This window comes from Pyrus communis, chromosome 3 (genome assembly GCF_963583255.1).
Source record: "Pyrus communis chromosome 3, drPyrComm1.1, whole genome shotgun sequence".
Classification (NCBI taxonomy): Eukaryota; Viridiplantae; Streptophyta; class Magnoliopsida; order Rosales; family Rosaceae; genus Pyrus; species Pyrus communis.
Genome location: NC_084805.1, coordinates 1,043,218 through 1,069,801, shown reverse-complemented (window position 1 = coordinate 1,069,801; position 26,584 = coordinate 1,043,218). Strand labels below are relative to the sequence as shown.

The window sequence follows — 26,584 nt, the reverse complement described above, 5'->3', positions numbered from 1 at the left end:
TGTCAATAATTAAATTACAAATTAATGTACTCATTTTTAGGGAGTTTTAACGAAAAGCTCACGATACTGTTCACTTTAAAAAAAATCACATTTTTACACTAAAAAGTCATACTTGGTACTATTCACTTTACTCTTTATTTTATCCTTATCATTAAAACTCAAAATTTTCAAACCATTTTCATTATTTTTTTTTTTTATTGATAACACGTCTTTTAATTTAAAATTCTAGTTGTCCTAATATTATCTTTGATTAAGTCCACCCGAATTGCCAACTTTTATTATTTGTTGTGTCATACTAAATGTGAGTTGGTGTTGAAGCTCTCTCAATGGGTGATTATCTTTATCATCAAATTCGTAAAAAAATACAAAGGGTGAGATAGTAAAAATATAAAATAGTAGTAGTTTGAAGCAAAGTAAAATGCAATGGGGACGGCAGTGGTAGAGTGTGACGCCAGACTCGCCAGTTATGTATGGGGAAATTCCAGCTTGGCGTGAATTTTTCTGAGGTTTATTTAGTTCTTGCGTCAAGGAGCCAAAAAAGTCCTGAAAAAAAATTATTGATTATTACCCACAAGGATGTTAGAAGTTCCTTAAACTTCAGGAGTACGGCATATTGGGATTTACTATAGTAATATCTCATTCACCACTATGTGAAAAAGTTAAAAAATTAAATTCAAAACAATGTATTATTGATTTAAAAAATCGCTACAATGACATTCTTTGTAGTAATTTTATCTTGTTATCATGGCCCGTTAAGTGTTACGTTTGACCAATTGGGAGATGTAACCCCACTTAATGAGACCGCTACAGTATTAGTTTGTTCTCCCTCATATCCATCACGTGATAAGTTATTTCAAGATGTTCGTATTATATAAGTGTTTGTAGTGGCAGAGTCAAAATTTTCAAATAATGGCGCCTTAATTTCAAAAAAAAAAAAAAAAAGCAATGGACCGTTTCGTCGAGTACCTAATGGGTGTATGCCGATTCCTGTCGACATTTGCCAAAAGCTTACGACGCGAATGTATGTCGACAACTACTATGACTAGTAGAGGCTAGTCGAGGGTAGCAGTAGGAAACTATCGAGTAATGTTGAAGACTGCCAATGTTTGTCAATTGAGGCATTTCATTGAGCATTTGGTTCGCATTTCATCAAGCATTTGGTTCGTACAATAGAGTCGCATACAAAAAGAGAGAAAAGAAAGGTATAGATGTTAAAAGAAAAAAAAAATTAGAAGGAGAAAGTTATGATTTAGTTTGCCATAACTGTTTATAGGTGTCAATACAAATACACAATCAAATATACATAAAGATTTTAGAGTTGTTAGGGGTCATTGTAAGATTATGAGTGTGAATCATGAAAGGAACTAGTTATTGTGTTTAAAATTGATATGGAAAAGTCTTAGTCAAAAGCTATAACTTATTTGGTTTCCTTGTGGAATAAGTATTTGTGAGATTCTGAGTAATCCTTTTGGGATTAAAACTTAAAGATCGAACTCATTTAGGATTGCTACATTGAGTATCAATTGTGGAGTTCGAATCCTAAGCCTATTCTGATAAGGAATAGCATGAAGAGTATTATAAATAGCTTATGCCAATGCTCTTGCGAGGTATCAGTTCATAGCATTCCAAGTCCTATTGGGATTCGCTAAAGAGAAGGCTATAGCTCGAGGGCTGCAATGGCTTCATCATCAGGTTCCAATTCTGCAGGTAAGTTTTCCAGTTTTCTCGTGTCTAAGGTTGTGTTGCAATTGATTGGTTGAGTTGTGATTTAATTGGTTGTATCCATGATCTTTAATTGTTAAATAATTTAAACTTATTCTTACATGTGGTATTAGAGTTTTTGGATTCTAACCATTAAGTTCAATTCTTTCGGAAAACCATTGAAACTGGGAAACGAATTGCACGCTAGGGTTCTAAGAATTTGAAAGATAAATAAAATGGTTTCTGGTGAAAAGTCTGGTGGGTAATGAATGCCCGCAGTACATTAGCAGAAGTTTTCAGAATTAGTAGAAGTTTTCGATGCCCATGCAAAGTAAAAGTTGAATTTGTAAATGCATAGAGATTGTATTGTCAAAGGAAGTGTCGTAAACTTCAATATGCAGTTAATGCATCAGTTTGGAGTTGCTCTATAAATAGAGCGCTCCGTATGCTTTCAGGTTACAACAAGAAAATATAAGAAGAAGAGAACGAGAGAAAAATATTAATAACATCATCTATTCCTCTATCTTTATTTGTTATTCTCTTGTGCTATAGTTTTAGTGTGACATTTTACATCTACCTTGCACCTACCATTAAAAAGGTTATCTCTCTAACTTTGACCTATTTATAACACGTTATCAGCACGAGTCTCTAAATATAATTATTCTCTCATCTCTCATTGCCGAACGAAAGAAAGAAAAAAAAATGTTTCCCCTAAGGTTTTTACTGTTCATCTTCTTCCTCTGCCTCAACTGCGCGGTATACCCTCGCGACGAACTGTTTGCTCCATGCCTGCTCTTAGTTCTCAATCTAACGGTTACATACATCTTTGATTACTTGTTTGGTGTAGAGATTGATTACTAACCTAGTATTTATTTATGTTAATTTTACTGCAATCCAAGATGTTGCGGTACAATCGCCCATCTTGAACTGCAAATTTATTCTTACTGCGATTCAAGACGGTGCGGTATCATCGCCTATCTTGAACTGCAGATTTAATTTTACTACAAATTTTAGGTGGAGCGGTATAACCGCCCACCATACCCTGCATATATAAATTTACTTGCTGTTTAATTTCATTGTAATTTTAGGTGGTGCGGTATAATCGCCCACATTGCTACTTGAGTGGTGCGGAATACTTGCCCATTTTATGTTACATTATTTCAATGAGAATGGTGCGGTACAATCACCCTTCTCATTCACCCTGAAAATCTCGAGCCAGAAGTTTCGAGTGCTTACCATTTTGGCCTGAAGATCAAAATGAAAAATTTGTAAGAACCAGAAGTTCTAACATCATATTCCTCCAGGAATATATATTATTGCAAGTTCTTACACATCTCATTTTCTTTCAGAAAAGAAAATGGCGAACTTGGCGAAGCTTAAATTTGCTGCCCTGAATATTACCGGGAATAATTACCTGACCTGGGTACTGGATACCAAGATCCATCTGGAAGCAGGGAATCTTGGAGATACCATCAGGGAAGAGAGTAGCTCATCCTCTCAAGATCGGGCAAAGGCCATGACTTTCATTCGTCGCCATCTTGATAAGGCGATAAAGAGCGAGTACTTAACAGTTGAAGATCCGTTAGCTCTCTGGAATGCCTTGAGAAATAGATATAATCACCAGACAACGGTGATTCTTCCAAGGGCCCGCTATGACTGGACTCATCTGAGGATCCAGGACTTCAAGTCAGTGGCAGAATATAATTTTGCGTTGTTCAGAATTACCTCTCAGATGAAGCTCTGTGGGGATATTATTACTGAGGAGCACATGTTGGAAAAGACTCTCAGTACATTTCATGCCTCCAACGTGCTCTTGCAGCAGCAGTATAGAGCGCGAGGCTACACTGAGTACAACCAGCTGATATCTGTGCTCTTAGTAGCTGAACAGAATAATGAGCTCTTGATGAAAAATCATCATTCCCGGCCTATTGGATCTGCACCATTCCCAGAAGTGAATGCTGCTTCCTTCGAAGTGAACGCTATATCCTCTGGTGGTGATAATCATAAATGAAGACGTGGCCACAAGCGAGGTCGATGGAATAGGAAAGGCAAGAACCATGGAGTTTAGTTTCACAACCAGGTTCCGAGGCATAATTCAGGCCCGAGCTTCAAAAATGCAAATCGCCACAAAGGCAAAACTCATATGAACAATGCTCCTAGGAACTCTGAAGAAGCCTGCCATAGGTGTGGTGGCAATGGGCATTGGGCGCGTACTTGTCGTACCCCAAAACATCTAGTGGATCTGTATCAAGCCTCCCTCAAGGAGAAGGGTGTCGAGACCAATTTACTTAACCAGGCTAGACTAATGGATATACCTGATCCAGTGTTTGACTTATCAGGGCAGTTGAACATAACTCATCTAGATGTTCCAGACTTTATTGTGGAAAGGGGAAATGAAGAATATCGGTCCGATTGAATCATTGATGTACTTTTATTATGCTGAACTTGTAGTATTTCAGATTCAATAAAAGTGGCATGTAAATTTCTTGTTATAACTTGTTTTTAACTATGATTCTCTTGCTCAGAGAGCATGGATAAAAACTGTGGTTATTCTCAGAACATGAGAAATGGTGGAGATATTTGTCTTGCAGACAGTGCAACCACACATACAATACTTTGTGAGCGAAAGTATTTCTCAAGCTTAATACTTACAAGAGTAGGGGTAACAACAATATCAGGACCTTCAGATGTAATTCAAGGTTCAGGGAAAGCCCAAATTATGTTACCGAATGAAACAATATTGTCCATACAGAATGCATTGTATGCTACTCGATCTACTCGAAATTTGTTGAGTTTCAAAGACATACATTTAAATGGATACCACATTGAAACAAAAAGTGCAGAAAATGTGGAGTATCTATGCATTACCTCCAATGATACCCAGAAGCGTATATTGGAGAAGTTACATGGTATGTCGAGTGGATTGTATTATACATATATAAGGACAATTGAATCACATACTGTCATGAACCAGAAGTTCATTGATTCAAAAGTTTACATGCTTTGGCATGACTGTCTGGGTCATCCAGGATCTACCATGATGCGTAGGATCATTACCAACTCTAATGGACATTCATTAATGAGCAGACACATTGTTGTCTCAAATGATAACCCTTGCAAAGCTTCTTCTCAAGGGAAGTTGGTAATTAGACCATCTCAACTAAAGGTTGATGCTGAATTCCCATCATTTCTGCAAAGAATTCAAGGGGATATTTGTGGGCCTATTCAACCATCATGTGGACCATTTCGATATTTTATGGTTTTGGTTGATGCATCTACCCGATGGTCACATGTTTGTCTCTTGTCTACTCGAAATGTAGTCTTTGCGAGACTTCTTGCTCAAATAATTAAGTTACGAGCACAGTTCCCAAATTATGCCATTAAATCAATCCGACTTGATAATGCTGGTGAATTTACGTCTCAAACCTTTGATGATTATTGCATGACATTGGGCATTGATGTTGAACATCCTGTTCCTCATGTCCATACTCAAAATGGTTTAGCAGAAACATTGATCAAGTGGCTTCAGTTAATAGCTCGCACTCTGCTTATGAAAACCAAATTACCAGTCTCTGCATGGGGACATGCCATCTTACATGCTACATCATTGGTTCGATTGAGACCTATAGCCAACCATCAATACTCTTCAGTACAACTCGTGTTTGGACATCAGCCAAACATTTCCCATTTACGAGTTTTTGGTTATGTTGTTTATGCGCCTATTGCACCACCACAACACACTAAGATGGGACCTCAGTGTAGACTGGGAATTTACGTGGGTTTTGATTCACCATGTATCATTAGATATTTGGAATCCTTGATAGGTGATATGTTTACAGCTCGTTTTGCTAATTGTCACTTTGATGAGACAATTTTCCCGCCGTTAGGGGGAGAAAAAGAAAAGACCGTTCCAGAAGAACGGAAAGAGCTGATATGGGTTGTTCCCACCTTGTCTCATTTTGATCCTCACAGCATTCAATGTGAAAATGAAGTGAGAAGGATCGTTCATCTTCAAAGCATTGCCAATCAAATGCTAGATGCATTTAATGATGCTATAAAAGTGACAAAATCACATATACCAGCTACAAATGCACCTACAAGAATTGATGTCCCTGTTGGAAAAAATAAAGTGGCAGCAAATGATTCATCTGGTGCACGCCTGAAGCGTGGTAGACCCCTAGGTTCAAAAGATTCAGCCCATCGAAAGAGAAAGTCGAGGGCACAACTGAATCCAAATGAAATCATTCAGGAAGAGAAAATGAATGATACATCCACAATTCATGATTTTGGACTTCCAGAAAAAGAAAATGTCCTTGATGAGACATATGTCCCTGAAGAGACAGAAGTACATGAAAGCAAAGAAATCTCTATAAATTATGCATGTACAAATGAATTGTGGGATCGGAATGAAATAATCATCGATGATATGTTTGCATTCGCAGTAGCCACTGAAATCATCTTAAGTGATGATATTGAGCCCCGCTCCATTGATGAATGCAAACAGAGACAGGATTGGCCTAAGTGGAAAGATGCAATTCAGGCATAATTAAATTCCTTGGAAAGGTGGAATGTTTTTGGACCAGTAGTCCAAACCCCGCCTAGTGTAAACCCCGTGGATTATAAATGGGTATTCACAAGGAAACGCAATGAGAAAAACGAGATCGCAAGACACAAAGCATGACTCGTTGCATAAGGCTTTTCTCAATGACCTGGAATTGATTATGAGGAGACATATTATCCTGTAATGGATGCAATTACGTTCTGTTACTTAATAAGTTTAGTGGTTTCAGAAAGACTTGACATGCGACTTATGGATGTTATTACTGCGTATCTATATGGAGAATTAGATACTGACATCTATATGAAAGTCCCAGAAGGACTTAAGTTGCTTGAAACAAGTAATAAACCACGAGGTATGCTCTCGATCAAATTAAGGTGATCATTGTATGGGCTGAAACAATCTAGATGAATGTGGTATAATTGTCTCAGTGAGTATTTGATCAAAGAAGGGTATATCAAAAATGTTATTTGCCCTTGTGTGTTCATTAAGAAATTCAATTCTGGATTCGCTATAGTAGCAGTATATGTTGATGATATGAATCTAGTTGAAACTCCTGAAGAGCTCAATAAAACTGCTGAGTATCTGAAAAACGAATTTGAAATGAAAGACCTTGGGAAAACAAAATAATATCTCGGCCTGCAGATCGAGCATTGTGCTAGTGGAATTTTGGTCCACCAATTAGCTTACATTGAAAAAATTCTAAAGCGATTTGGTATGGACAAGGCTTATCCACTCAGCACGCCAATGGTCGTTCGTTCGTTCTTTGGACATTAAGAAAGATCCATTCCGTCCAAAAGAAGATGATGAACTGGTCCTTGGTCTAGAAGTACCATATCTGAGTGCAGTATGTGCTTTGTTGTATTTAGCACAATGTATTAAACCATATATAGCTTTTTCAGTTAACTTATTAGCAAGGTATAACTTTGCTCTAACAATTCGCCATTGGAAGGGTATCAAAGATGTATTGTGATACCTTTGTGGGACAGCAAACATGGGTCTCTTCTACTCAAAGAACTCCACAAATGGCCAGGTCCTTATTGGATATGCAGATGCTGGTTTCCTCTCTGATCCGCATAAAGCCCGCTCACAAACTGGATATATGTTTAAGAATGGAGATACAGCAATCTCATGGCGCTCAACCAAGCAAACGTTAGTTGCTACATCTTCAAATCATTCAGAAATATTTGCTTTACATGAAGCAAGTCGTGAATGTTCTTGGTTAAGATCAATGATCCATTATATTCAGAATTCATGTGGTCTAACTTCGAAGACAGACAATCCAACTGTCATCCATGAAGATAATGCGGCATGTGTTGCCCAAATGAAGGAAGGATTCATCAAGGGGGATAAGACTAAACACATATCTCCAAAGTTTTTCAGTGCACATGAGCTTCAGAAGGCTAAAGTTATTGAAGTCAGACAAATCCGTTCGAATGAAAATCTGGCAGACTTGTTCACCAAATCTCTACCAAAGTGCACATTTCAGAAGTTAGTGCAAAATATCGGATTACGTCGACTTACCAAACAGCTAAATTTGGAGAATGTGGAATCAGGGGGAGATACATATTAGGGGGAGCATCCATGATACATGCTTGTTGTACTCTTTTTCCTTCGATTAAGATTTTTCCCACTAGGTTTTTTCTATCAAGGTTTTAACGAGGCAATATAAGCATACTTGACACTATATCAACGATCCAGGAAAAGTTGTACTCTTTTTCCTTCGCTATGGTTTTTTAACACTGGGTTTTTCCAAGCAAGGTTTTAACGAGGCAACTCATGTTGATATGTGGGCATCCAAAGGGGAGTGTTGAAAAGTCTAGTGGGTAATGAATGCCCACAGTACATTAGCAGAAGTTTTCAACATTGTCAGAAGTTTTCAATGCCCATGCAAAGTAAAAGTTGAATTTGTAAATGCATAGAGATTGTATTGTCAAAGAAAGTGTCGTAAACTTCAATATGCAGTTAATGCATCAGTTTGGAGTTGCTCTATAAATAGAGCACTCCATATGCTTTCAGGTTACAACAAGAAAATATAAGAAGAAGAGAACGAGAGAAAAATATCAGTAACATCATCTATTCCTCTATCTTTATTTGTTATCCTCTTGTGCTATAGTTTTAGTGTGACATTTTACATCTACCTTGCACCTACCATTAAAAATGTTATCTTTCTAACTTTGATCTATTTATAACAGTTTCATTTAATAAATATAGCTGTTACGTTTTTTATAAGAAAAAAAAAATGAAAAAAATTTGACCGTTACAAATCTGGGATTTGCTTTTTCAAATATGTTCTTCGAAAGGAGGGTTTTCCTTTTGGGTCTCTTTTCCCCTTGTTCTGAATTGGGATTATGATCATATCTCTCCGAAATTGGCTGAATACAAGGTATGTATTTGAAATCCTATCACAATTCCTGAATTTTGTTTAAAATTTAGACTCAAATAATATGAAATTGTTGCCCAGATTACTCTTTATAAAGGCTGTTTAGATGATAAATATGATGTTCGTTCAAACCAATTGATTACATCGATTGTCTATATTAGAATGCTTCCGCTGACATTCTGCAGATTGTCTTATTGCTTTGAATATATATGTGTGTGTGTTCTACTATCCGTGTTAATCAATTCTGCAGAAAATTTTATGTATATTTTTGGGTTGTTTACTCTATATGTGTCTTTAAAAAAAGATCATTATGAATAAGTTGATCTAATTGACTAAGCTATGTAGTGAAAAAGATGGAAATCAAGAATCTTTAAAGATTCATAGTGTTGATTTCATTGATGCCTTCTGCAGTTTCACTAAAGACGCTTAATTTAGCAACGGTGCCAATACTCATTGGCGGAAGCAATTACAAAAAATGGAGAAGAGAGATTGAATTGCTTTTGAAATTGAATGAGTATGACATTGCTCTTGATAATCCACAACTAGAGGCCTTGACTAACAAAAGCACCAAGGCCGAGAGAACTGAGTTTGAAAGATGGACCAGAGCAAATAAGGTGGCTTTATCCATTTTAGAGAGTGGTATGACAGATACTGTGTGTGGAGGAATCAAGAAATCGGATTTTTCTAAAGATTATCTCAAAGCCATTAAAAACAAATTCAGGGAATCTGAGAAAGCTGAGATTGCTCAATACATGTCTCTTTTGACTTCTTACAAATTTGAAGGTGGAGGCTCAATTAGAGATCATATCATGAAGATGACTGATGTGGCTGAGAAGCTCACCTCTATGGATGTCAACATTGGTGAGAAACAACTAATTTTCATGATATTGCAAGCCCTGCTACAAAAATACAGTCAACTCAAAGTGTCCTACAACACTCAAGATAAAACTTGGACTATGGATGAATTGATTGCTTAATGTGTGCAAGAAGAGAATCGACAAAAGTACGAGAATGGCAAGGAACCTCAATCTGTCAATTTTGTGCAATCTGCCAAATGAAAGAAGGAGACAAATTTTGATAGGGGAGGAGAATATTTTGGCAGTTATATAGAATCTGGGAGGCAAAAGGGTCATTTTGCTTGTTATCTTGAGAGTCAAGGGATTGTGGCACAATATACCACTCTTGGAACACCACAACAGAACAGAGTGGTAGAAAGGAGAAATAAGACATTAATGAAGATGGTGAGAAGCATGATATCAAGGTCAAAACTTCCTGGTTTTCTTTGGGGGGAGGCCCTAAAGACTGCAAGTTACATCATCAATTGAGTACCATCTAAATCTATTCCAAAGACACATTTTGAACTATGGAATGGAAGAAGACCTAGTTTCAATCATTTTCATGTCTAGGGTTGCAAGGTAGAGACAAGATTTTATAATCTAAGTGAGAGGAAGTTAGATTCTAGAACCACTACATGCTTCTTCATTGGTTATTTAGAGAAATCCAAGGGTTTCAAATTTTATTGCCCACAAGCACACACAAGGATTCAAGAAACTCACAATGTTATTTTTCTGATGGATGAAGATGTGTCAGACTTGTCTCAAGACAAATTTAAATTTGAAGAAATAGAATAGTCAGACAATTATTCTTCACAACTAAACTATAGTCAAGTGCCTGTGTTCCAAAGGTTTCAATCATCAAATACAGACTTCGATGAAGACATGGTAGAGCTTGAGAATACAGATATTGAAAATGCAAATGTTAAGGATCAAGTGGAAATTTAACCTCAACAGGATCGAAATCTCAATGATCAAGTCACAGAGAATTCGATTGAACAACCACATTTAAGGAAATCTAGCAGAGTGAAGAAACCTATGATCTCAGAAGACTACGTGTATCTCCAAGAAACAGAATTTGATTATGGTGGTATTGATGACCCTCTGACTTATCAACAAACCATGAATAGTCCTTAAGCAATTACAGAAGAGCTTGATTCAATGTCTAAAAACAATGTCTGGTCTCTAGTGAAGCCATCAACAAACATTAAGCCAATTGGATGCAAATGGGTGTTTAAAACTGAGAGAGATTCTGAGGGTAGAATTGAGAGATTCAAAGATTGTTTATTTGCAAAGGGATTCGCACAAAGAGAAGGTGTTGATTACAATGACACTTTCTCGCTTGTCTCTTCCAAAGATTCCATGAGAGTTATCATGGCATTGACAACTCATTTTGACTTGGAATTGCACCAGATGGATGTAAAAACTGTGTTCTTGAATGTTGAACTCGATGATGAGATTTTCATGTCTCAACTTTCTGGATTTGTTGAAAGGGGGAAAGAAGATATGGTCTGTAATTGATTTATGGTTTGAAATAGGCTTCAAGACAATGGTTTCTGAAATTTGATCTAGTGGTCACTTCACAAGGGTTTATTGAAAATAAGATGGATGATTGTATCTGTCATATCCCAGCCCGGTCACCACCACATCCCGGGCCCGCTCCACCACCATAGCATGATATTGTCCGCTTTGGGCCTCGACCACGCCCTCATGGTTTTGTTTCTAGGAACTCACATGAGAACTTCCTAATGCGAGAATTATACGCACACAAATTAAACCCTCTTTTTATCAATTGTAGTAAGTATGTAAGTAGGGATCGTTCTGGACCGGGGATTAGGAGGGATTGTTAATCCCTTGGATTTGACTAAAAAACGTAGAAACACAATATAAAACACTATACTAGACTCAAAGAATGCAAAACTAAACAACGTAAAATACTAAAACCTATCAAATGATTAAGACTTAACAAAAGATGGGCGCGGGGGGGGGGGGGGGGGGGGGAATTGAGTTTTTGACGAAATTAACTAAAATGCACAAATTGTAATTAAAGGCAAAACGTAAATATGAATGTGATGAAAATATGGATGATGGAATAGCCAAGGGGTTCTTCTCCACACATGTTACACTTGCATACAAGATTGATTCTCAGTTGGTCTTTCGATAAATTATGAAACTCAACACTCCGGGTTAATTAGGTCCGCTTAAATTAACCGTCAAGTTTTCCTTAAGTTAATGAATTGGATGGGTTTGCGCAACGCAATTCACAACATTCTCCAAAAGTCATTTACGTGAACAGCACAATAAAGATACAATCAAAGATCATTAAGTATCATGAAAACTATAAGTGTTGACGAGGCATTCGTTACTATGAAAAGCATGAAACTAGTGCCAAGAATTCATTTAACGCGATTGTTTATAAGCAACCTCCACTACTTGTGAATATAAGTTCATAACGATTAGGTGAAACTCACTTATATTCTAGCGTCATATTCATGCATGAAAATTAAGCGCGCATTCTCAATAAACATACATAAATAAGTTATCAATCAAACGGTTAAACAAATTGAATCCACAACTTATGAAATTCCAACGAAAGTTAATCAATTCATATTGCAAATATAAACATAGTTTCGAATCACCCCCTAGCTAAAGGGGGTTTAGTTCCTCATAACTTTGAAATCAAAGAAACACCTAAACATTCCAACAACTCAAACTTGAATTGTATGAAGGTTTAGGCACTCTTCTCTTCCATTCCTCATACGTACAAAACAAAGAGAATTGAATTTAAACATTGAAATCAAAGAAACACCTAAACATTCTAACAACTCAAACTTGAATTGTATGAACGTTTAGGCACTCTTCTCTTCCTCGTTGTTGTAGCACAAGGTCTAAGGAGATGTTTAGGGCTTTAGGTGTATGTGGAATGAAGTGGGGAATGGTTGGAGTGGCTGCAATGGAGGAGAAAAACTGCACAAAATGGAAGGTGATGCACGGCACAAGGGCAGTTTTTGTGTTGTGTGTTGTGTTGTGAATGGAATGAATGAATTGTGGCTGTAATGCATGCTTATTTATAGGTAAATGAGAGGGAACATGACAGCTAGGAATAGGTGAAAATGTGGCTGCAAGTTTGGTGAATGATTATGAGTGAATGCATGTGAATGTGGCTAGGTTGGAAAGCTGGAATTGCATGTGGAGTTGCAAGGATGAAAGCTGAAAATGCAAGGGAAGCTCACGGCAAGGTGGGGTTTGGTGTGCATGTGGCTGATTTGTTTGTTGGGTAAGCATGTGGATTAAAGAGGGAATATGGAAGTGAATGTGCAGAAAATGATAGGATGAATGCATGTGGCTGCAAGGTTGTGTAATGATGGAGAAAAATGCACAGAAATGGAAAGGGATACACGGCAAAGAATGGGGAATTTTGTGTTGGTGTGTGAATGTGGTTAATTTGTGGTGCAATGATGAAAGGCAAAGTGCATGTGCAATGTTGGAGGATGAATGTGTGATGGTGTGATTGAATGATTTAAAGGGGCATGTGGGTGAATTAAAGGATGGAATGCATGTGAATTAGGTGGAAAGAGGTGGGTGTGCATGTGAGATGAAATGCATGTGTTTAAATGGTTGAAATGTGTTGATATTTATGGGTATGATAATTGATAAGTGTATGGTTATGATAAGTGATAAGTGAATGATTATGATAAGTGATAAGTGAATGATATGATAAGTGATAAGTGAATGATATGTTAAGTGATAAGTGAATGATATGTGGTGATGATAAGAGTATAATTGTATGATAGGTGGTGATGATAATTTGGTCTTCAATTTCGTCCATCTACTTGGCGTTAAGCATATGCAATCCATTTAATGCCCCAAACTACTCCAAAATGCATCCTTTCGACAAACACATCTTATGATCCTGAAAACACACAAAAGAAGCATAAAGGACTAAAATAACTAAAGAAATATAACGTAAATGTACGAGAACAAGCCATTTAAGTCGCATGAATATGCTCCTATCACTTCCCAGTGGGTCACCCATCACGGGATTGCTCTCTCGTGCTACTTGTTTAACTTTAGAGTTCCGATGGAACTCGAAGCCAGTGAGCTCCCAAAAGGCCTCGTGCTAGGTAGAGATGGGAATATACATATAAAGCTTACAGGATCCACTCCCTTGGGCGATGCGGGATGTTACAATCCTCCCCCTTAGGGGTCAAATGTCCTTGTCGGCACACCACGGCCAGGGTTTGGCTTTGATACCAAATTGTCACATCCCGGACCGGTCCCTACCATATCCCGGGTCCGCTCCACCACCATAACATGATATTGTCCACTTTGGGCCCCGACTACGCCCTCACAGTTTTGTTTCTGGGAACTCACATGAGAACTTCCCAGTGTGTTACCCATCATGGGATTGCTCTTGCGCATTACTCATTTAACTTTAGAGTTCCGATGGAACCCGAAGCCAATGAGCTCCCAAAAGGCCTCGTGCTAGGTAGAGATGAGAATATACATATAAGGCTTACAGGATCCACTCCCCTAGGTGATGTGGGATGTTACAGTATCTATCTTAAGTCCAAAGGATCCAAGTTCATTTTTCTTGTCTTATATGTTGATGACGTCTTGCTAGCAAACTCGGATGTACAACTATTGAAAAACACTAAAAGCATGCTGTGTACAAACTTTGAAATAAGCATGCTGTGTACAAACTTTGAAATGAAGGATCTTGGAGAAACTCATTATGTTCTAAGACTTAAGATTGTGAGAGATTGAAGACAAAAGCTTCTTGGTTTATCTCAGAAGGGATATATAGAAAGAGTACATAACAGGTTTAACATGAAGAGTTGTAACAAGGTTGATGTTCCAATAAACAAAGGAGATAAGTTCTCTCGAGATCAATGTCCCAAGAATGAACTTGAGACTAAATTAAGGAAGATGAAACCATATGCTTCATTAGTTGGTAGTCTTATGTATGCTAACATATGCACAAGATCTGACTTGGCTTTCATTTTTGGACTTTTGGGAGGATTTCAATCAAATCCTGGAGAACTCACTAGGTGGCAGCCAAGAAAGTGTTGAGATATCTGTAGAGGACTAAAGCTTTCATGTTAGTTTATGGGCAAGAGAATACTTTGGAGTTGGTTGCCTTCACTGATTCAAATCTTGCAGGGGATATAGATGAAATAAAGTCAACTAGAGGATACATTTTCAAGTTGAATGGAGGTGCTGTTTCATGGAAGAGTGCTAAACAAACTATAATGTCTACTTCAACAATGGAAGCAGAATTTGTGGCGTCTTTTGAAGGAAGAAAGCAGGTTGTTTGGTTAAGGAATTTGATAGTTGATATGAAACTTGTAGAACAACAAAAGGACTTCTGCCTTGAGATTGATAGATGTGAAATTTCTCAAAGTTAGAGAGATGGTTAAACAGAGGAAAATTGATATGCAATATTTGTCCACTAGTGTAATGATTGCAGATCCTCTTACCAAGGCTTTGCCAAATAATGTGTTTAAATGGCATGTTACTCATATGGGAGTGTTGGAATCTTTTGACAAGTGGGAGTAAAACTTTGAGAAGCTTGAAGACAGATGCTGTTATTTTGTCATTGAGCAGGATTGTTGAGGATGCAGATCTTCAAGGCTAGGTAGTTTAAATGGCAGAAATAACCAGATTGGCATTCTTTTAAATTGCTGTTATACTATTGAGTTTTGTTGAGGAAGTTGGCTGATATCAGTGGGAGTAATGTTTTGGTATTACTTCAATGTTAATTCACATGAGTTTGATATAGGGATCAGATATGTAGTGATTGTTGGATCGATTCTGTGTTGTACAGATTACGTTCTTGAATTCCATATTTTGAAATGCATGCTAGTGTGTGATGATGAGCTTGTTGATCTTTAGACTTGGTGATCACTTCTGTAAATCTTAAACGGTTGGTTTTCATGTTCATACTCAAGTGGGAAAATGTAAGATTATGAGTATGAATCATGAAAGGAACTAGTTATTGTGTTTAAGATTGATTTGAAAAAGTCTTAGTCAAAAGCTATAACTTATTTGGTTTCCTTGTGGAATAAGTATTTTTAAGATTTTGAGTAATCCTTTTGGGATTAAAACTCAGAGATCGAACTCATTTAGGATTGGTATATTGAGTATCAATTGTGGAGTTCGAATCCTAAGCCTATTCTGATAGGGAATGGCATGAATAGTACTATATATAGCTTATGCCACTGCTCTTGTGAGGTATCGGTTCATAGCATTCCAAGTCCTATTGTTTGGAAGAGCCATTGTGTTTTCGCTCAAGAGGAGAAGACTATAAGCTCGAGGGCTGCAATGGCTTTATCATTAGGTTCCAATTCTGCAAGTAAGTTTTCTAGTTTTCTCGTGTCCAAGGTTGTGTTGCAATTGATTGGTTAAGTTGTGATTTAATTTGTTGTTATCCATAATCTTTAATTGCTAAATCATTTAAGCTTATTCTTACAATCGTAAGCAATCAATGACTCCATATTAATTATGCCATTGCAAGTTTGTACTTTAAAATAACCGCGAACATTCGCCTAACAAAACAACATACATATTATTTGCCAAATTCATATCGGTGAAAAATAAAGCTTCCAATGTTGGAAAAAATGATGAAACTTTGAAATCTGAAAAGTCAAGGCAGATAGTCTTTGGCGATGAGTTTAATTTTCCGTGTGATAAAGTATCTCGCTAGATACGTCACTATCTCAGTCAAATTCGCTGAAGAAACGTAAGAAATTGTGTAAAATTTCAAAAAACCAAATATTTTTATAGAGGTATTCATCAATTTCCCTCCTTAACTTGTGATAATTGGCCAATTTCCCTCCTCAACTTTAATTTTGGCCAATTTCCCCCTTCAACTCTCATAATTAGTCAATTTCTCCCTTCAACTTTAATTTGGCTAACTTTCCCCCTCAACTCTCAAAATTAGTTAATTTGCACACTACTGTTAATTTTTTATTTATTTTAATTTTCCATCTATTCTTTTCTTAATTTTCAATCTTTCTAATAACTTCCAACAAAGTACTAAAATTAACATAAACTCACCTGCATAATATAGGGCAAAATGTACAAAAACATAATACAATTAGTATGTGATATGGGTTGATTATAAGAAAAAGTAATGAATCAGGTTTAAATCATGTAGAAGAAGAAATAATAACAAAATGAAATAATAATCCTAAACTTATGGATCAGACCTATTTCAATAAAATGGGTTATTCTTAATAAGTAGTCGAAAATTATGAATAGACTAGCCATTTTTTCACTAAAGCTTGATTCTCTGCAATTTACTTGCACTTAGCTTTCACTTTTATAAAGAAAATTGTATTCACATACAAAAATTTACACATCAATCCTTTTCATTATCAATTTTGTATAGTCAAAAATCAAATAAAATTACTCCATACTGATTTATTATGACTAATAATACTATCTATGATAAATTCTAAAATTCTAAATTTTAATCTATTTGTAATAGGATAAAGATATAGGAACATGATTAACATACATCTTATTTAGTTTCTTACACACACTTGTTTAATTATGATCAAATTAAAAAATTAACAGTAGGGTGCAAATTGACTAATTATAAGAGTTGAGGGGGAAATTGGCTACATTAAAGTTGCGGGGGGAAATTGACTAATTATGAGAGTTTGGGGGGGCGGGGGGGGGGGAATTGGTCAAAATTAAAGTTGAGGGGGGAAATTGGCTAATGATCATAAGTTCATAGGAGAAATTGATGAATACCTCATTTTTATATTATAAACGATACGATGGAGACGTAAATGGGTGCCATATAATATACTTTTAAACATGAATTTTCAACAATAATATAATTACATAAAATCTGTTGATTTGCTGCTGATGAGACTTATTCTGTTGATATTGGATAAATATAATTTTTGTTTCTTCCCTTACTAAAGATTTGAATTTTTGAAACAAAGAAACTTGACAATGTATATATTAAACAGTATCAATTAGCTTAAGATAATTTTTACAGGATGAGCCAAGTTTCTTTTGTTATTAAATAATTGCGTGTTAAAATTCAAAAAAAACCAAACTTGAAACATATATGTACAAGAAGCTATGGAAAAAAAGTATAAGAAAAAGAGATGTTTGTAAAGTGTACTGTATAATTTATTTAATTTAAATTGGGAGAATTAAGATTAGTGGCTAAATATATGATGGACTACAATTGCAAAATAATGAAAATTACACATAATTTTTTTTTCATCGAAAGCTCTGATTCTGGCGAGAAACTTACATTTAACCGGAATATTAAGTGACAAGTGCTAAAAACGTGTGAATATATATTTCATTGGCATCCAAACTCCTCGTATGTAAAGTAAGTACTTTACAGTAATTTGTGTAGGATAATATAAATGATTATGATCATAATACACATGTAAATTCAATCAATTAGATAATACCCAAATACATCAAACATATATATAAATAAATAAAGCAGTAAAAAGGAAAAGGTAAATAATGATATGGCCTGTGATATCAAGAGAGGCGTGTTGTCACTGTCCAAAAGTCGTAGACGCCTTCCTACGTGCCGGTTATAACGGCTATCTACAACTCCAAGATATAACCCTTGAATTTCACAGAGTGTCTAATCCATAAGCACGATTATGGTAGACGGGGTGCCAAGTGGTGATCAATTGCCCATTGATGATCAAGATGAGTAGGAAGATAATAAGGATTATATATAAATTGTCACATCCCAACCCAGGCTCCACCATATCCCGAGCTCGACGTTGCCGTAACACGATATGAGAGCAATCCCATGATGGGTGACCCATTGGGAGGTTCTCGTGTGAGTTCTCAGAAACAAAACCATGAGGGCGTGGTCTGGGCCTAAAGCAGACAATATCGTGCTACGGCGACATCGTTGGAACCAGAAGTTAGTGAGTTCGCGCAAGAGCAATCCTATAATGGGTGACCCACTGGGAGGTTCTCGTGTGAATTCCTAGAAACAAAACCGTGAGGGCGTGGTCGGGGCCCAAAGCAGACAATATTGTACTACGGCGACATCGAGCCCGGGTCGGGATGTGACAATTTGGTATCAAAGCCAATCCCTAGCCGGAAGTGTGCCGCCAAGGACGTCAGGCCCCTAAGGGGGGTGGATTGTTAGATCCCACATCGCCCAGGGGAGTGGATTCTCTATGCCTTATATGTACATGCCCATCTCTTCCTAGCACGAGGCCTTTTGGGAGCTCACTGGCTTTAGAGTTCATCGGAACTCTGAAGTTAAGCGAGTAGCGCTCGAGAGCAATCCCATGATGGGTGACCTACTGGGACGTTCTCGTGTGAGTTCCCAGAAACAAAACCGTAAGAGCGTGGTTGAGGCTCAAAGCGGACAATATCGTGCTACGGTGGAGCCAAGCCCGAGATGTGGTGGAGCTCGGGTCAGGATGTGACAGAAATACTGTAGTAAGGAGAAAAGGAAAACATTTGAACATCTGTTAACGTTTGAGGAGTTCCCCATTTATAAAACTCCATATAACCTTTGGTAAAAGACATGACTTCTCTAATTGATATAACTCTTCATATTTATTATTTAAAATAATAATATAAATAAAGTTTTGAATCTTTAAGAAAATAAAATATATAACCAACAATCCCCACAAGATTCAAAACTCCATAGAAATGCAGAAGACGTAAATATATAGATATGAATGGAAGAAATTTGGGCAACTTGTATACCATGCAATGGGTGTAGGCGTCTTTTGGACTTGAACCTACACTTAATGTTAACAACTTTCATCTGAAGGAATCATAGTGAAGTATGTCTTGAACTAGAATCCTTTTGATCAAAATACTAAATGTAACACACATGGTACCGATAAAAAACATGGCGCGGGTTAGCGCTATTTATGGCCATGCGCTTAATTTTGATTCTCATGAGAGTTATTAGAAGGACAGCCCAATCCTCACAGTCGTGGCCTCACGACTACTCTCACTTAGGTGAGTTCTCCAAGAGTACGTGTGACCTGTACCCTGCGGGAGATTGCCCGCCTCAAAACTCATTCAGGGTTAATACCCTTCCTAACGCCACATAAATTAGCACTAAAGTCCTAGGGATGAGCACAAGAATATCTCACATTATAATATGAGTGCTATAGTGAGTCACGCAATATGGATTGTTTCTACCACATTGAACTTCCTTTATGGGATCTCCAATCACAGAAGTTGGGTTTCTTCCTTAGGTGACTCCCTTACGGGCTTAAGCACATCCCCCTTGACAATTTTGCATTTAGTCTCCATGAGGCATGCAGATAAATGACTAACAAGTCATTTTATTATGATTGCCTTCACATGGTTTATATATAAGTTTTCTTTCTATTCATATATTTGCTCGTTAGCGCTCTAAAACCTGCACATTATAACTAATTGCAAACTAAAAAATATTTTAGTCATAATTTAACATATAAGTTGTTTAAAGTGCATAATCATTCATAGCTTCATTAGAATAAACATGGTCACGAACAATGAAACATACCCCCACATTGTGGCGCTTATTAGAAAATTACTTTCATGAAAATCTCAAATCAATTTCAGTATATATAAAATATAAAAAATGAGAGTATACTACACGCACCTTGAAGAAAAGTTCAATATTATTTGTTTGTTCTCAAAAAGTAACTTACATGTCTTGTAATGAAGACAAAATATTAATCCATTCCTGTGACTTTATTATTACCGTGATACTAAAGCTCAACAAAGCAAAAGCAAAACTCAATTAACATATAATTCACAATTTGTAACATCTGATTAAGAGATTGAAAAATAAAACCCAAATATACTTTCCCAGGGGCTTTTTTTTTTTTTTTTTCCCTCCAAAAGTATAAACCAAGAAGACCAACAAATATATTGTTTTGACCAAATCCCATATTGACACGGCACTGACTTATATATACATTAAGGCATACAAAGTCAGCAGTCCATCTTAAATTACACTTCTCTATAGTCAATATATAATCACTCATATATATAATAATTGACTATTAGTAACATAAGAAGTTAACAGTGCAAGTAAAATTTATGAAGGTACATACTGCAAATCTTTTTGCAGGTTACTATATATGAGGATGACGATATAATACACAATGAATGAATTTTAGGATATAGCATAGTGTTTAACATATGAAAATCAAAGAACCATGAGAACTCAATAAATTCATATTCTATGATTTAGTTTACCACCCAATTAAAACAACTTTTACTTATAGTGTTTAAGTCATGCTGTATTTCTTTTATACGATTTTTGACAGATTTTGTCCAATTTTTTATTTTTATTTTTTTTTAACTGCAACAATGCAAGTTTGCGAAAAACATGAGAGAGGCAAGTGTCTAATATCAAAGAGAAGCGATATAACTGCATTTCCAAGTTGTGTACCATGTAAAGATGCAATCAAACTAAAATAACGGCCCCTTTCGGTCAAATTAATTATTACCAAACAGTTATGCAGATTCAAGAACACGAAGTATGTAGGAATATTCAATCATATATAAAATTAACTGTTCCAATGACTGGTTCCAGAAAACCAATTGCACTTATTTCTTAGTATGATATATATAGAAAACTACATAGAGCATTACTTTTCCCTTTTGACGATATATAATCTGAAACCCAAACTAACATGTTTTCGTTCAGAATTTTCAGATTCTAAGTGATTGTTTAAAATGATCATAACTCAATCAATTCACAACGAAATTTAGCAAATAATATATGGATTTTATAGTACTAGGAAAGATCTGCAAGACTACATAATTCTTGTTGGGAATCGACGCCTGTACGAATATTTACCAGGCATGAAAAGTGACGAGTTAAGAAGGAATTTTTTTTTTTTTTTTTCAAGTAATTCTAGATGCAAACCCCTAATCTCAATCTTTTAAACCACAATGCTAAGTCATCGGAGGTACCAAGAAAACAATCACACAAGCAAGAAAGCGCAAAGAATATTGAATTTAGATTCAACCTGTAAGAACCCTATTTTAAAATATTTCTATGTAAACTGTATTCCTATAAAACGAACAGAAAATTCGCATGAAAACACATGATCTGTATTGTAATACAAGTTTCTATCAAATATTAAAATAACATAAAAAATAAAGTTTACACTATCTTAATAATATGAGATAATCAAGCAATGTGGGGAAAATATGTCTTAATCATCACCCACCTTACCCAATCACGAAACACCATAGAGATACGTATTATGGATAATCGATGCATATACATGCAAACACCTTTTTGTTAAATTTCTAAATTAATAAATTGTGATAATTGATCACACAACCAAAATAACAACACATATAATTTCATAGGGTTTTCCACGACAGTAGAGATGCAATTTACGGCTTTAGTTGTAGGATAATATAAATGATTATGATCATAATACACATGTAATTTCATTCAATTAGATAATACCCAAATGCATCAAACATGTATATAAATAAATAAAGTAGTAAAAAGGAAAAGGTAAATAATGATCTGGCCTGTGATATCAAGAGAGGCATGTTGTCACTGTTCTAAAGCCGTAGACGCCTCCCTACGTGCCGGTTATAATGACTATCTACAACTGTAAGATACAACCCTTGAATCTCACAGAGTGTCAAATCCATAAGCACAATTATGGTAGATGGGGTGCCAAATAGTGATCAATTGCCCATTGATGATCAAGATGAGTAGGTAGATAATAAGGATTATATATAAATATTGTAGTAGGGAGAGAAGGAAAACATTTGAACATCTATTAACGTTTGAGGAGTTCCCCATTTATAAAACTCCACATAACCTTTGGTAAAAGACATGACTTCTCTAATTGATATGACTCTTCATATTTATTATTTAAAATAATAATATAAATAAAGTTTTGAATCTTTAAGAAAATAAAATATATAACCAACAATTTCAGATTCGGTTTACACATTCCGTATACAATTAATCGTCACTAAGTTCAGTTAATGGGATTCCAATGATAAATTTCTTCATCTCTCTCTCAACGGGCCACAACATTAGAAATCGTCAAACCATTGACCGAGCAATTGTGAGCACTTACTGCTACTTGATCATGGTGATCAATACATCTCCCTGTAAAGAAGGCTGGTCGCTCAGGTTGAGAAAGACTAATGGTTTCACTTTTCAACATAAGAACAACTGATGACATGGTCGGCCTGTTGTTTGCATCTTCTTGAACACACAATAATCCAATATGAACGTATCTCAGAAATTCATTTGGACTGCATGAGCCTTTCAATAATGGATCCATCAACTCCAACACTTTTCCTTCATTCCATAATTTCCAAGCCTGCAATTATAATTTCATGCTAATTAAGAATGTAGTGATATATTGATTATAAATTTCTATATACCTACATTAATTTGTTTGAGATATTTTTGTATAAGCTAACTCAAGTAAAGACTTTACGTACATTGCCTATAAGAGTCGGTGCACCATTTGTCAGATGAAAACCTAAAAAGTTATTTCTCCCTGTTATGATCTCAAGCAAAAGAACTCCGAAGCTAAATACATCAGATTTTATTGAATACAATCCCTCCATTGCATACTCTGGAGCCATGTAACCACTGAATTGCACGCACAACAGATAAGAATTGGAATATGTAAGAGATAATTAACTAAATAGAGGAAAGTATATATATGACTTGCAACTTACTAGGTGCCGACAATTCTTTTGGTGTTTCCTTGAGTTTGATCATTGACTCCAAACATTCTTGCCATACCAAAATCTGATATTTTTGGATTCATATTTTCATCTAACAAAATGTTACTTGCTTTTAAATCACGATGTATAACTCTAAGCCTTGAATCTTCATGTAGATATACAATTCCTCGAGTGATTCCTTCTATTATCATGCAACGTCTTGACCAATCCAGCCGTTCACGTTTCTTGGATTCTATTCACATAAATTCATTAAATACAATACTATTATTAGTGTATAATTTAAGTTAGAAATTGCAAAGAAATTCTGAAATGATGTACTCTTACCAAAAAGAAAATAATCAAGACTTTGGTTGGGCACATATTCATAAACAAGTATGGTTTCCTCTCCTTCCAAACAAAATCCCAGAAGCCTAACAAGATTTCTGTGTTGAAGTTTGGCTACCAATGCAACCTCATTCTTAAATTCTTGTACACCTTGCTTGGAGCTCTTTGACAACCTCTTCACCGCTATTTCTTGTTCATTAGCAAGTGTTCCCTGAAATATTTTATCATCAGAAAACCTGTTTAGAGTTGTAAAACTTGTTTAGAGTTCTATAAATTGAACCAAGCATTAAGCACCGTGTGGTAAAAGTCGTTAATCACTAATTTCTACGACAAAATCATGAGGGTGTATATAAATTCACATTTTCATACCTTAAAAACTACACCAAATCCGCCTTCACCTAACTTGTTATTGTCCGAGAACTTGTTTGTAGCGGTTTCAATAGTTCCCAAGTCGAATTGCAAGGACTCAAGAGTCTTTGTATCGTCCCTACGTACCTAAGAAAATAATGTGTTTCTTACATGTAAGAAACTAGCTAGAAAAACATATATATATATATATATAGAGTTAAGAAATAGGGAAGTACATTTTTTTTTCCTTCTAATTGGTGAAGGAAATATACTTTCTTTCTGATTCCATATGACAAACTAAAGTACATGTTTTTACTTCTTACCGTTTTCTTGACTTGGTGCATTGTTTCTTACTGCTCTTCTGCGTGCAAAGCAGTAGCCTAATACGACCGTAACAGCAATAAAAGCAAGAATACTGCCAACAATGATTATGTAAGGAGATAATCTGCTTCTTCCTGTATGAACAAAATTATTACACAAGGTTGGAATTATTAATATCTTTAGTTGAAATTGTTAAACACGATTATCAATTTTATTAATTCTGAGAATGTTAATTTGGTGGAATTTAGTTGTAATTCGGGTGCAAATTAGTCGTTTATTTATAGGAGCAAAACCCAGTATTTATGCGAAACAATATGACAAAGAAATGTAAACTAGCAAAATCAACGAATACAAACTAGGGGGCATATTCACTAGGAAATTTGAGAGATTTAAATGGATTTATAAATCCATAAATTTTTATAGAGTTTAATTGATTTGTAGAGATTCCATGTAAAATTGATTCAATTCCCTCAAAATCTCATGGGAAGAGATGAGATTTGTGAATACTTATAATACACTACAAAATCTCTCTAATTCCTTCTAATTCATCAACTTTTTCAAATTCTTTAAAATTAAATTCTAATTGAATACACCTGGAATGTTATAAATTTCTTTAAAATCTTGATTGAATACACATTGAATTTCAACGAATAATTTAAAATCCTGATTGAATACACCTAGATTCATTAAAAAAATTAAATTCCCTCAAAATTCCAATTGAATACACCCCTAAGAAGAAATCAAAGTAACTGACGAAACAAGGGAATGAAAAATCAAACAAATTATTAAGGAATGATGACCATAACTAATAGTGGTGATGAAGATGGAGATGACAGACACGGAAGCGAATTAATAAGTTTAAGGCACCTTTAGGCCTTGCCCTGATGGAGGCTGGCGGAGGAGGAAGCGGCGGTGGGGGGGAGAGGGTGCGGAGTTGGGAAACTTCAACTTCAATCGTAAGACGGCAACTGGGACATAGAAGACGTCCGCCTTCTTGTATTGTGGGAACTTTTTCTATGGTTCTCCGAAGACACCAATTGCAATCTCTAGAGGACAAGTCCTGCGTGCACTGCCCAAGCACCTTTAGCGAAATGGACCCTAAAACGTCCGCTGTTTTGGTCGCAAACTTACTGCTTTCATTGGAAGCCTGAGCGGCCAACTCAGTCACACTCGCCGCCAGTACCTCGTAAAAGCTCATTTGGTTGACCGATAACTTCCCCGTGTTCTCCTTGGGCAAAAAAGGTTCGTCGTCCGCTCTGGAAAAGAAAGACACGTCAGAGTAGCGCAACATGCAGTTGTCATACCAGATTATAACATTTTTTCTTTTGGGGCAGCGCTGGAGGGCCTCCGACGTTGCGGTGGCAACGCAGGTTTTGCAATCGTCAGTGGAGACCACGTCGACGCCGCAAAGGAAGAGGCCGTACACAGTGTCATCAGGGTTTTGGGAAGAGGATACGGTGTCATTGTAGAAGCCGGTGTCACGGGTGGCTTTGGAGGAGAGGGTGGATAGGAGGCGTTTGAGGTTGGATTGGAAGGTGGAGTTTGGGGTGAAGGTGGCGGTGTCTGGGCAGTCCTCGTCCAGTCGAACAGCTTCGGCAGGGGTGGGCTTAGGTGCTGTGGCGCTCTGGACGTAGAAGGTGTAGATTTCGTACCTAACGTTACAACTCGGAAACAGAACTCGTCCCCCTTGCTTTCCGCTACAACAAGACGGCAATTGCGCTATGGCAACCGCCAAGCACCGGTTGCAAACAGCCGCGGACAGGTCCTGCGTGCACTGCCCGAGGCTGTACAACGTAATCTGATCACTGAATTTCGTTTGTTTTGCCGCGAACTTGTAGGCGTCGTTGGCAGCCTCGGTAGCCACCTCGTTCATACTCGCCGCCAGCACCTGGTTGAACCGAGTCTGTTCCATTACGTTCTGTGTGTTCATCAGGAACACGCCAGGGTTCTCGGCCGAGGTAGAAAAGAATGACTCGTACGAGTAGCGCAGCATGCATTCGTCATACCAGATCACAGCCTCCTCTTGGATGGGGCATCGTTGGGGGGCCTCGGTGGTTGCGGTGGCAACGCAGGTTTTGCAAACGTCAGCGCCCACGTCGCCGCGGCAGAGGAAGAGGCCGTATACGGCGTTGTTTGTGGTTTGGACGGTGTCGTTGTAGAAGCCGGTGGAGCGGTTGGCGATGGAGGAGAGGGTGGAGAGGAGGTGTTTGACGTTGGACTGGAAGATGGAGTTTGGGGTGAAGGTGGTGGTGTTTGGGCAGACGTGGTAGAGATATCCTGCTTCCGTACTGGTCAGAAAGCTGGGCAGAGTAAAAATGGAGAAAATCAAAAGAAGGGTAGTCATGCTATTCATTTTTTGGTGATTCATCGTAACATCATAGGTTTTTGTACCGAGTATTAACAAGAGCA

At 36.7% G+C, this 26,584-nt stretch overlaps 3 protein-coding genes across 3 annotated transcripts; 2 read left to right on the top strand and 1 right to left on the bottom strand.

The window, feature by feature from the left end:
- Nucleotides 1-3,058: 3,058 nt before the first annotated feature.
- Nucleotides 3,059-3,712, top strand: LOC137727552 (uncharacterized). The gene has a single exon (XM_068466398.1). It carries the CDS (start codon nucleotides 3,059-3,061, stop codon nucleotides 3,710-3,712), a length of 654 nt encoding a protein of 217 aa, XP_068322499.1.
- A 5,328-nt stretch (nucleotides 3,713-9,040) lies between these two features.
- LOC137727547 (uncharacterized) lies at nucleotides 9,041-10,423 on the top strand. Its single transcript, XM_068466394.1, has 2 exons — nucleotides 9,041-9,503; nucleotides 10,347-10,423. Exons 1-2 carry the CDS (start codon nucleotides 9,041-9,043, stop codon nucleotides 10,421-10,423), a joined length of 540 nt encoding a protein of 179 aa, XP_068322495.1.
- Nucleotides 10,424-22,407: 11,984 nt separating this feature from the next.
- LOC137729734 (cysteine-rich receptor-like protein kinase 10) lies at nucleotides 22,408-26,584 on the bottom strand. Its single transcript, XM_068468744.1, has 7 exons — nucleotides 25,043-26,584; nucleotides 24,171-24,309; nucleotides 23,876-23,993; nucleotides 23,507-23,717; nucleotides 23,174-23,414; nucleotides 22,931-23,084; nucleotides 22,408-22,806 (listed from the first exon to the last, which is right to left on the bottom strand). Exons 1-7 carry the CDS (start codon nucleotides 26,541-26,543, stop codon nucleotides 22,498-22,500), a joined length of 2,673 nt encoding a protein of 890 aa, XP_068324845.1. The 5' UTR covers nucleotides 26,544-26,584; the 3' UTR covers nucleotides 22,408-22,497.

Excerpts from the sequence above, each read along its gene's own strand:
- LOC137729734 (XM_068468744.1), bottom strand. The coding sequence starts at position 26,543 with ATGAATCACCAAAAAATGAATAGCATGACTACCCTTCTTTTGATTTTC. Across the intron at positions 23,085-23,173 it reads AAAAGAATTGTCGGCACCTA|TGGTTACATGGCTCCAGAGT; the intron begins GTAAGTTGCAAG and ends CGTGCAATTCAG. Across the intron at positions 22,807-22,930 it reads CACCGACTCTTATAGGCAAT|GCTTGGAAATTATGGAATGA; the intron begins GTACGTAAAGTC and ends TTATAATTGCAG.
- LOC137727552 (XM_068466398.1), top strand. The coding sequence starts at position 3,059 with ATGGCGAACTTGGCGAAGCTTAAATTTGCTGCCCTGAATATTACCGGG.
- LOC137727547 (XM_068466394.1), top strand. The coding sequence starts at position 9,041 with ATGCCTTCTGCAGTTTCACTAAAGACGCTTAATTTAGCAACGGTGCCA. Across the intron at positions 9,504-10,346 it reads CTCTATGGATGTCAACATTG|ACTTCGATGAAGACATGGTA; the intron begins GTGAGAAACAAC and ends CATCAAATACAG.